General features: G+C 36.5%; 1 protein-coding gene across 3 annotated transcripts in view; it reads right to left on the bottom strand.

Moving 5' to 3' along the window:
* Positions 1–1583: 1583 nt before the first annotated feature.
* shakB (Innexin family member shaking B) overlaps positions 1584–12057 on the bottom strand; it is a 90600-nt gene continuing 80126 nt past the window's right edge. For all 3 annotated transcript variants that reach the window (XM_074169441.1, XM_074169440.1, XM_074169442.1), the window contains 2 exons: positions 6036–6255; positions 1584–4831 (listed from right to left, as the gene is read on the bottom strand). In XM_074169441.1, coding sequence (XP_074025542.1) covers positions 4293–4831; positions 6036–6255 — 759 coding nt within the window. In that variant the 3' untranslated portion in view covers positions 1584–4292. The remainder of the gene's footprint in view (positions 4832–6035; positions 6256–12057) is intronic.

Below are 12057 nucleotides of genomic sequence, written 5' to 3' on the forward strand. Positions count from 1 at the left end.
CAAATGATCAAGCTAGTGTCGTCCAACCGGCTGAAATGTAGCATATGATCTTTTGGCTCGCTCCGTTTGTCTCACAGAAAACCAGTTCCTTCATTTCCTAGCCGCACTTTGTATGGAGTTGATTATCTGCATTTGACTTATCCATCAGCTGGTACTTGGTGTAGAGCTAATTTATCGTTAGCCGTTGGTTTCTTCAAATATTATTGACACAGTTTACTGCAGTTCCTCTCCTGTTTAAAATGTCGATTATGGCGTATGATTCTCGGTCCCAACGACCACGGTGTGGGGAGTGGTCGTTGGTGATGATGCTAACATAATAAAAATCAACCAGTAATTCCACTCTCTTTTCACAAACTACACTTAAACGATTTGATCTCCACTAACTTTATTGAAAATAATCATAACATGTTTCGCTAAAACATTAGCTTTTTCAAATTAATCATTTGAAAAAGCTAATGTTTTAGCGAAACATGTTATGATTATTTTCAATAAAGTTAGTGGAGATCAAATCGTTTAAGTGTAGTTTGTGAAATTACTATGGATCTTCATCAAGTAACGGCCGAATCAATCAGAAAATTCCACTCTCACTACTTTCATTCATAAATTCACAAAGTTCTCGGTAACCTCGAAACGAAGTGCGGAGCCAATTTCGTTATTTTACCATAGGCGTGCCCTCATATAAAAACGAAATTTAAGGTTATTATAGAATATTTTGTGGTAAATTATTTATAACCAACTATAAAAACTAAAAACAATAATAACAACAGCGAATAAACTAAACACAATATCAATTTCCGACCGTTTATTATAACTAATCCGATGTCTGTGGTACCGTTAAATCCTTCGATATTACAGCATTGAACGCGTTGGATGAGAATCTCGTCCTGAGCGGTTGAAGTTCGCCGGCAACTAGGGCGGATCATGTGGTAAGAAAGCCTACTGGTTGTATTATTCTACTGTGATGTTGGCGCGTCCTCCTGAATGTATCGGGGCTTCAGGGGACTCAATAATAATAATAATATATAGTTGACAATCTCGATTATCCATGATCGACTGTAGATGATAGTGCTAATCGATAATTAACAGTTTCGATCGTTAATAATCGTCAATTTCAACAGTCGACTATAGGCAATCAACAGTTTGGACTGTTGACTATGGTTAATCGACAGTTTGTACAATTGATTAGATAGTCGATAGTTTAAACTGTCGATTATAGATAACCAACGTTTTAAACTGTCGACTATAAAACAAAAATACTGTGTAACTTATCGGTGAATTCGTAGAAATAAATTTTTATATATATTTCATAAACAACGTTTGAAGGTAAACTAGAAAGAATAGACATAGGAACTTGACTCAATTTACTTTCTTTCGACATATTCTGAACATATAACCTAGATTTTTCAAAGAGCACTCAAATATTTGAAATTAATCGTATTTGTGTTATATAATTTTCAATAGATTGTAGACCTGAGAGATCTTGTCTAGTTTTTGAAAATCTTTTGTGTTGATCTGAAAGGGTCTCGAACCAATGAACGTGTAAATATTTTGTTGGATGTAGTTTGACCTATTCTGTTTTGTTAAAAAAAAATATGATAGTTGGAAAATTTTTCACCCAAACGAGTTAACGAACTTTAACGTTTTGAAGAAACCTATTTTGCAGAACAGTTCATAGTAGTTATAATATAATGTAGTTTCAGTTGAAATACAAAAAAATATAAATGTTTATATTACTTTCATGAAATACAAAAATTACATTGTTTGTTCCGCAACTTAGCGATGGCACACGTGGTTTTTATTGTCTCTCGAGATGTGTCACAGCAGAGGATGTACGAATCAAAACAAAAACTCTTCACCATATCTCGATATACATACATATACAGTATTTCGGAATGTTGATGAAATGTTATGGATAATCACAAAAGACACACTTTAGTACAGTTATGGTCTCTAGTGGTGCTGTGCTAGTTGACAATTTAAATATTTTCTCTCGTATATTGTCTTCGGTTTCAGCGAAAACAATGAATTGAGTTCAGCGAAAACAGCAAAAACAGTTTGAAAACAAAACTTTTTGGGCTCTGAGAAACAGAAAATTGCTTTTCACATACGGAATGTCGTTCGGGATACCACAGCTTACGGGGGCGGTCCCAGAGGTATCACTGCATTGGAAAGTCGGCCATGCGTCGACTGAAAAGGTGCGAGGTAGACTTAATAGGCATTTTAAAAAGTGCGGCACAACATGAGAAAGCTGTGTGCGGCGTTTGCTCACATCGAGCGGAAACAGAAAGATGTTTCAATTAAGTGTTTAGCGAAGTTTCACAGTAACAAAAGCAGAATTCTTACGTCGTTTCATCAACATGGATACAATATGGGTCCATCACTTGACACACAAAACGAAAGAACAAAGGAAACAGTAGACTCGAAAGGAAGAACCGGCTCCAAAGAAGACTAAGCCGTTTTAAGTACAGGCAAGGTCATGGCATCGATTTTTTGGAATACGCGTGGGATAAACTTCATTGACTATCTTAAAAAAAGCAAAACTTCCAACGATGAGTATTATGCGAACTTATTGCAACGTTTAAGTAAAGAAGTCAATTAGAAACGGTCGCATTTGACTAAAAGAATCATTGTTTCTTCAAGAGAGTGCACCAGCTCACTAATCTATTGTCGCAATGACCAAAATGGACGAATTGAAGTTTGAATTGCTACCTCATGCCAGATTTAGCCCCCTCGTATCTATGTATGTGTATCTGTAGAGTAGGGAGGATGGGTAAAAGCCCACATGTGACCACATGTGACCCATTGTACATCCTCCCAAGGAGTTGTCCTCCTAGGTCATCGTCCATCCTGTCCTTTCTAGGAAGGTGAACAGGTCACTGGGAGACATCTCCTTTATATCGGCAGGTGTAGGTCAAGACTCGCCCAACACACACTCTCTTATTGATCAAAACTCGCATAGGACATGCCTGACAGTCTCATCTTCCTGTTCACACATCCTGCATAGGAGTGTGTCCACTAGCCCCATATTATGGAGATGTTTCCTTAGTTGACAGTGGCCAGTCAGAAATCATACTGTTAGGCGTAGATTTTTCATCGCCAGATATTTCTTCGGTGCTAGCTTCCCAGGGTCGCCCAAGGTGACTATGGCAAGACTGCATCCTTTGATGCCATCCCATCTCTTTAGGGATTGTGCATGGGTGTAAAATTTGGCTAGTTCCGCAATTGTCGAAGTCATAAGGCCGTAGGTGCCACTGGGTCCTAAAATTCTTAGTCCAGCCGCTTCCTTGGCTAAAGAGTCGGCAGTGCGATTACTTTTACTCCTGCCGTGCCCTCTAACCCACCTCAGGATAATGTTATTATCTACCGAGGCTTTGGCTAAATCCTTAGGCTTAGTGATCTGAAGTACACTCCACATCCTGAGCCTTCTTTGGTTTTTGAGCCGTCTGTATATATGCGTATTGCATTTGTAGCATCTGACTCTGTGTTCTGTTTTATTTGTATTTTGTAGGATTCATTAAACACAAACCTGGGTTCAAATGCATCATTGCAGAGGTTGCGTAGAAAGCGCTTCTCGCCATAGCCCAGCCTCAATTGACCCATTTCTACTTCGACGTTTATACCAGCCGTGCGCAATCGTACTATGGCCATTAACGCAACCTCTTTCCCCCCTCGTATTCTTTTCTGTTTCCAAACTTGAAAAAATGTCTCAGTGGTCAACGATGAAGAAGTAATGTCGACAGTATCGGACTTATTGAACGTCGCTGTCAGTATAGAGCTGCAAGGAGATTATCTTAAAAAAAAACCCAAAATTTTTGTGTTTTCTTTGTTGGACCGGGCAATTCTGGGACCACCCTCGTACTTATTCAAGATGACAGATTTACATTTTGTTGTCTTTTGTCTTCTTTTTTAACACAACTGCTGTTTTTCAGAAAGAAAATAATAATTTTTCTGAAGGAACCAATATGATGTCCTGAGCACTCCAAAGATAATTAGTTTCTATCCCCTCTATGGTCTTCCGTTCTACTTCTCAACACAATAGTTGTTTTTGAATGAATATAATAATTTCTTTGGAGGAACCAATATGATTTCCTGAGCACCCCAAAGATCATTAGTTCCTATCTGTTATCTATGGTTGTTTTTGTTTTTTCGTACATCTTTTTGGCAGTATTTATTGATTGAGAATGGCGCCTCGAATCGCGCGTCGATAGTTTTCGGATCCCATCTATTATTCCACGACCATTGAGGCCTTTTAAATGCTACAAGAATCTTGAACGAACGTCGAATTAGTAGGATTACGCTTCTTGTATCTCGCCTTTGAAACCGGGCCCGTGATGGAAGTCGTGCCTGTTCAATTTGTGAGCCAAATCCTGCAACACGTCGCGGAATATCAACGAGTCGACGTTTTCCCCTAACATATAAAACAAAAACCAATCCCCCAGCTTGCTTCTCCGTACTATCGTGTCAATCACGTCCTGTCTCACTAGTCTGTACCTTATTCTCAACAAGTACACACGCATTCTCGGCGAAAAAATTATCACTATTCGATAGATCACCGTGAAGAACGTCAACACCGACAGGATTACGAACCAGAACCACAGGAACACGTAGATTTTTTCGTTGACGACGTTCAGGGGCAGGATGCAAAGGGCGTCGTGTTTTTCCTCGTCTCCAGACACTCCGTACTTGCGGAAGGTACACTTCGTCATCCTCGGGAAGATTTGGATCATCGGATCTATGCGGTCCTCTTGGTCCGCGTTGATGAAGGACAGCACGTCGAATCCGAACATCAGGAAGGCTCCGTCGAAGAATTTGTTCATCAGGAACATTTGCCCTGGAAAAATATATTTGTGTTACTGGATATGGAATTGTCAATTGAACAAAAGTCATTTTTTGTGGAGTTGATCAGAGTTTTTCGTCGGTCTGGAGATTTTCACTTTCTACAATCTGAAAAAAAATTGCAATGATGAACTTTATACAGGTGTGGAAAGGGCAATATTTTCAGTTCAATTCCATGAGATACTGCTGAGTTCAAAGTATTTTCCACAAAGAACTACCTATTTATCAGTATATGTATATACAATGTCACCATTAAAGTGCGCACCATATGGGGAATTTTTTTTTCAAAAAGTTTCAATGAAGTTTAACTTCGGCACTTGTTTGTGCTTTAAATTTAACTTAAAATGATGCTACGAACTGCGACCCACTGACGTTCAGTGTTTGTCAAATTCAACTTAAAAAAAATAATTGAAAAAGTGCATTTCTAGATCGACAAGTAAATCAACAACTTGACACTACCATAGCATGCATTTTGTTTGTCAAGACCTACTTAAAAATTTGATTCAACGTGATTAAGCATCCTTACCGCCCTAGTTAGTGTTTATAAATAATCTGTAAATACTGAATAATGAAATTTTAATGTAATTTCAACTCTAGTAATTTTATTAATACTTATTGCAGTATTTGAGTTGTGTCTGCTTTTTCAAAATTAAAGGTACTGACGTTTGTTTAAGAAAATAGCCAAGTGATTGAAACTTTGCACCAGTCATGTTAAAATATTTATAGCAAATTTTTAATTCCTCTCTAAAAATGTCTGTATGAGTGAAAATGTATCAGAAAAGTTAAACTCCATGATGAGTTTGTTATGTATACATGAATTGATGACAATTAACCGACTTTGTTTTTTAAAATAAAGGGGATATCTGTCATAAATAAACAAAACCTCAAGTTCATCTTATTTGCATAAAATTTGGCATATAGATATAAAATTGCCGTAGACACAACTTTTTCTAGTAACTTTTTGTTAAATTCGATCTAGAAATGCATTTTTCAATTAAAAAAAAAAAAAGTTGAATTTGACAAACAATGAACGTCAGTGGGTCGCAGTTGGCCGCATCATTTTAAGTTAAATTTAAAGCACAAACAAGTGCCGAAGTTAAACTTCATTGAAACTTTTTGAAAAAAAAGTTTCCCATATGGTGCGCACTTCAATGGCGACAATGGCGACACTTTTATTCTGTTAATCATTTGAAACTCACCAATAACGTTTGCAAGTGCTAAAATTTCGCAGAAATAATATTTGTAGGCCCACCAATTGTGATATCTCAAATTTTCCCACAAATAATCGAGCATTAGCTTCTTCTTTTGTTTCTTTTCGATTTCTGTACAAACCGCTACGTCGAGATCCATCATCAGGGCGTGAATCTTTCCTCCTTCCCACGATTTCCAGAGCCATCTAGGTGTGTAGAACAGAATTGCCTGAAAAAGTAAAAGTATCATCATTAGCCATCAAATGACGTTCAGTTAATTGATTTCTCAACATTTATTGCTCTTGTAATAGAACCGTCGAGGATTGAAAGATTTTTGTGAATATAGATAATCAATCACTTAATGTAAATATTTTTATACTCCTTTCCTTCGCCGCAAAAATACCGTCAACCTTGAGCTAGTTTGGTGGCGTTCGTTTTGATTGTTTCGTTATTTGTCTAGTGGGTCCGTAAATCATTGGACAGTGAGTGAAATGCAGCGTCTTGATCTTGAACTATATCATTCGTAAATGTGAATAACTACGAATGAAAATTTACATCACCATCTGGTTCACGCCTGAAATGTTTAAAAGTTGAAAAACAACCTCATTCCTTAACCACCATCTCAGTAAAATATATCTGATATAATTTTTGTGTGGAGCACACGCATTTTTTTGAGTTGGCTACTATGTTTTTCTGTCATTAGTGTTTATCCATTTTCATTAACTTATTACCAAGTTTCTTGAAATTAGATTCAAATTCCATAATTCGTATGCTAACTCAACCTAACCTAACCCGACCTAACCTAACTCAGTCTAACCTTACTTTAGAATTTTAAAAAACTATGTATCCTCAACATCTAACTTGACCTCCAAATTCTAAAATGAACGTATTTTCGAATAATGAAACTAATGCAATTTATAAGAAGTGATTTGTATGCACCTGACAAATTATGGAATTTCATTCTGATTTCAGGACACTCGGCAATAAGTGATTGAAAAGGGATAGAAAAAAGTGCGATGATATGGAAAAAGTTGTGTAAAATTAAAAAATATGTGAATTGCAATCGTTTATTGCTTTTAAAAGAAGGTAAAATATGACGTCATACAAATTTGACAGGTTATATCTCGAAAACCAATTGAGTCCGACAAAAAATAAAAAGTGTTCTGAAATTGGACACTACAAATATCATCTACATGTGACAGCTGACACTATTAAAAAATACACAAAGTCACCAACTCATAAAAAACACAGGTGTTTCAAACGAAATCCTTATCGAAATCGTCAACTGTCAGCTGTCACCTTTTGGGCTTACTTCGAACGTTCAAAAATTATATCAAGTTCAATAGACGTGTCAGTGTGAAGATTCATGTCAAAAAAGCAAAAACCGGGATTGTGTAATAAAATTTGAATAATTATGTCGAAAGAAATTGTGAAAAATTAAAAAGGGATATAGAGGTAAGAGAGGTAAAAATTCACGAATATTCTTGTCAATCAAAGTTCTTTGTACGCGATCGTGTAAAATTTAATTTCTATAGTATTTCATTCAGTGTTTCTTATCTTTGAATTCCAATAACAAAAAGTGTGTGTGAGATATCATAGACATTTTTTATTCGATTGAAAAGCATATTCATGCCATTATGTGTGGAATATAATATCGTTCAAATGTCCGCCACGACTTCTTTGACTCTAGCGCATAAATCAGGCTGAATGTGACTAATAGCATGGGTTATGTTGGGTTTGAGGACCTTTGTGGTTTGTGGCTCATTCGCATACCTCGCGAAAAATAGTCTCACGGGGTCAAATCACATGATCTCGGTGGTTAGTTCACATCACCTCCACGTGAAATGACTACACTGGTGCAGAACATCCAATGTGGCATGAGCTGTGTGGCATGTAGTACCGTTCTATTGAAGCCACATGTTGTGAACTTTAACAAATATTTTATTAAATATATAAAAAATACAATTTAGTAAGAATTAAATATTGTTGCATTAGATATTGCACTAAAGATAAAAACATATTCATATATTGTATTGTATTTTGTAATTGTACCAGTGAATAAGAGAAACCGCGGTCGGTAACAGGAGTCTCTAATAGGCTGGTCGAGTCCCCATTTTGTTGCAGGTAGCGTGGTTGTACTAGATGGCTGGGAGGTCTGTTGGACGAGAGTATAAGAAGTGGAGGCCTCGTAAATTCTAGTCAATACAATACGATGTCCAAGCCTGTCATCATGTATGCTTCAGGCGCTTGGGGAAAAACCGCCCCGTCAAACCTCTCTATTTTGGAAAGGTTGCAAAACAAACTAATCAAGATGCTGGTGAATACTCCACAGTTCGTGCGTAATGAAGCCATCCGCAGATATTTGAAGCTGTTAACTATACGGCAGTCCATTCAGTCGAGGAATCAGGGAGTTTTCGAGTCAGCGGAAACTCATGATAACCCATCAGTCAGGGAAGCTGTAGATTACACTATAGAGGACCCCACTCTATTCAGAAGACATCTTCGCTTGGTTGAGTGAAGGCCCCACGACGTGTGTCAAAATGAACAGTTTGTTCATCAAATACCCCAGTCAGGAAGGGGTACACAAGGCCAGAGCGGCATAGATGTCACTGACTTTTATGTCGCCACCAAAACACCTTACGTTATGAATTACTCGTCCTCTTGACGAACCTCAGTTGAAAGGGTGAGGGACAATTTCCAACCTGAAGAAAATGAAGATGACACAAATATTTTAGTCAGTTAGGTTGGAGAGTTGGTTTGGAGAGTTTGGTTTCATTTTTCTATGTAATTTCTTAATTAAATTATTTGGTTGATTCAAACTTGAAGCTTCATACTTCACTTCGTTCGCTCAATTTGAATGGAGTGAGTCACACTGATGAGTGTACTGATGATTTTTCTTCAAAATGTGTATGTGCTTAGTATACATTTAAATTTATCTAAGCATGCTGAAGTCGGAAAGCCTAATTTTTGGGCGAGAGTAGAATAACTTCGCGCATGTAAAAGCTAGTAAGTTGGTATTGTAGTCAGTAATTTAGGTTCGATATCTTCGAATTATATAAGTTTTTTGGTAATATATATTGGTTATCGTTTGGTGATCTGACAGGAACTAGGGATTTTGTATTTGATCTGAGGGGGGGCCCCTATCAATCGCGGGGCCCAAAGTGCACATTGGGAAAAAAAGGCTGCACTTATCCAGAAATGGGCTTCGTCGCTGAAGATGATTTTTCGATAAAAATTAGGGTCAGTTGCCAACCGCTCCAGAGCCCACTTAGCAAGCACACGTCGTTTACCTTCAGTTCCTGGGTCAGATGAATTCTGTTCCGGTGCAAGAAGTTGAATGCAATTAATTTTACATATGGCCGTTATCGATTGTCAAAGTTCGGAGGTTCCTGTTGGAAAACTCTATTGCTTCAAAGAAGGCAAAATCCTAGAAAAAAATGATTTCGACCAACTTAAAGCATTTTCAAAACAGAAAAAACTTTTGCCGTCAATATAATCTGGGTTTCGGACAGGATGTAATGCCACTACAGCTCTAGCTCACATCACAAATTATCTTTCAAAAAGAATGGTGAATTGTAGTGAATTGAGACTGTTATTATCTTTTGTATATTCAGCTGATTTTCACAAACATGTTGAATTTTGAAAATCCCATCAATATGTGGATGAAGTGCAATGCATTAATTTTTTTTTAAATCGAAGATGCACACGTAAATCCAAAAAAACTGGAGTCTGACTTCCACTAAATGGCTGTTTTTGTTGAATCAAATTATTCTGAAGTTAATGCAGAAGAGAATGAGATGGTTGTATTTGGTCGAGATGAGGTTGCAATTAAACAAAATCCTCTCTTCATAACTGAAGTCAACGATGTTGAAGAGCTGGGTCTTTTTTTATTTCAAAACCTAGTTTGTTGGGCATGTTGAAACATTTCTTTTACAGAAACTAACTCTCTACAACAATTAACACTTGAAATATTTGGAAAATTTGTTGAGTAATAACTCTCCCAAAAACAAAATCAGGCAACATCAATAAACAGAGTTATACCATATAAATACATTTTTTTAGTAAGTAATACCAGAACTGTTTTTCAAGTTGCAACATAATATTGGAATCATCATAGAACCCTTTGTAGAAGTGGTCATAGTGGTCATATCAAGTAGTTAGGATTAAGATAGTAACACGCATACATTTTCATAAGGAAACACTTTGAACCGAACTTTCCCACTAACGAGATTTGGATTTTGAAATTGACGTCAAACCGTTTGGAATCACTGAGCTTATCTGAATGAGGTTAGACTGGGAAGCAATTTTTTTGAAAATGTATTTCAATTTGATGCTATTTTGATACCTCCATTCCTGAGCAATCTTTGCAGAAGGCATTTATGGTGCCATTAAATTATTTTAATGGAAATGCATTTCTGCAATAAATGTTGAATATTTCATATTAACCATCATAAATTTTCGATTCTGGTTTGATTTACAATCACGATATTATCGATATTTCAAATTCACCATTGAAATTCGTAGCGTTTCACATTAGACTAATTCTCTGAGAGAACTTTCACATGTGAGTATACATCAGGAATAGAACGAAATATTTTGAATAAGTGCTCGTGTTTTACTAATAATATACACTCGACCATAAATATAAGATTTTGCTAACAGCAATAAAAGCTGTAGTAACAGTAGAATCACATGCATAAAATAACATCTAGGTCGTGGTTTTAGAATAAACTCTTGCACTGACTGATGAACATTGAACTGTTCCTTGATATCGAAATGGCGAAAATAAAATATATTGTTTGAATTGACAGGAAGGGGTAAATATACAGGGTGTCAATTTGAAAAATTCCCTCTCTAAATATCTTCCTTCCAGGAATATTTGTAGCCCCCGTGATTCAACCCCCAAGGAGCGGTAGATGCTACCTTTATAATATTAAATGGCCAATCAACCGCAGTTGTCAGTTGATTGGTCAGTGGCCACTTATGTCTCGCTTACATTCACGCAGTTATTTTTATTAAGTGCGTGCATGCATGTGTTTGTGTTGTTTCCTGATTTTGGCATACAAGTGTTGCCTATCTTTACACTTGGCTGCACCAGAAACACGTGTCCGCGGTTTGCCCCCCTTTTTGGAGTGTTGTGTCCACGAATTATTTCATTTTCGATTTGTATCATGCACACTCGGTAAAATCTCAATTTGTAATTATATCCTGGACCCGGATGTCACGCAGGTAGCTATAGCTGCCTACGTGGTCATGTTAGATATAGCCTGGGAATTCTAGGTCTTCTAACTGGAACCACAAATGTGTGGTTGGCTCCTGTTGTTGACTCCGTGCGTTCGTGTTGTTTCCTGATTTTGGCAAACAAGTGTTGCCCATCTTTACACTTGGCTGCACCGCGCTGATGAGCCAGAAACACGTGTCCGCGGTTTGCCCCACTTTTTGGAGTGTTGTGTCTACGAATTATTTCATTTTTGATTTGTATCATGCACACTCGATAAAATCTATATTTGTAATTATATATATATATATATATATATATATATATATATATATATATATATATATATATATATATATATATATATATATTATATTATATATTATATATATATTAAGAATAGTTAGTTCCATATTACAATTATTCGAGTGTGTAGGTAATAAAATATTTAACATATCACAATGTAACACGATGTATACAGAACACATAAAAGCTCTAACCAATAAAACAATTCGATGATGTGAAACATAAAAATTAAAAAAGAAATTCCGAAAATTCATAGAGTACGTGATGTAATATATATTGTGATTGTGTGAAGACTCTCATCTTTCTTTCTTTTATTTTGATATTTTTGGAATCCATCAGAAAAATAAATTTCCAGTACTTATTTCTTTTTCCAGCGAGGAACGAATTGAGATATGCAAATGACTGCTATAACGATTAGGATATCATTGTCACAGATGAAACATACGAGTATAACCGTTCATATCATTCATCGTTATGCATATGTAACAAGACAGCGAAAAAATCCCT

This window comes from Leptinotarsa decemlineata, unplaced genomic scaffold (genome assembly GCF_025532065.1).
Source record: "Leptinotarsa decemlineata unplaced genomic scaffold, Ldec_3_MD MMD2_P_RNA_scaffold_5, whole genome shotgun sequence".
NCBI classification, from domain to species: domain Eukaryota; kingdom Metazoa; phylum Arthropoda; class Insecta; order Coleoptera; family Chrysomelidae; genus Leptinotarsa; species Leptinotarsa decemlineata.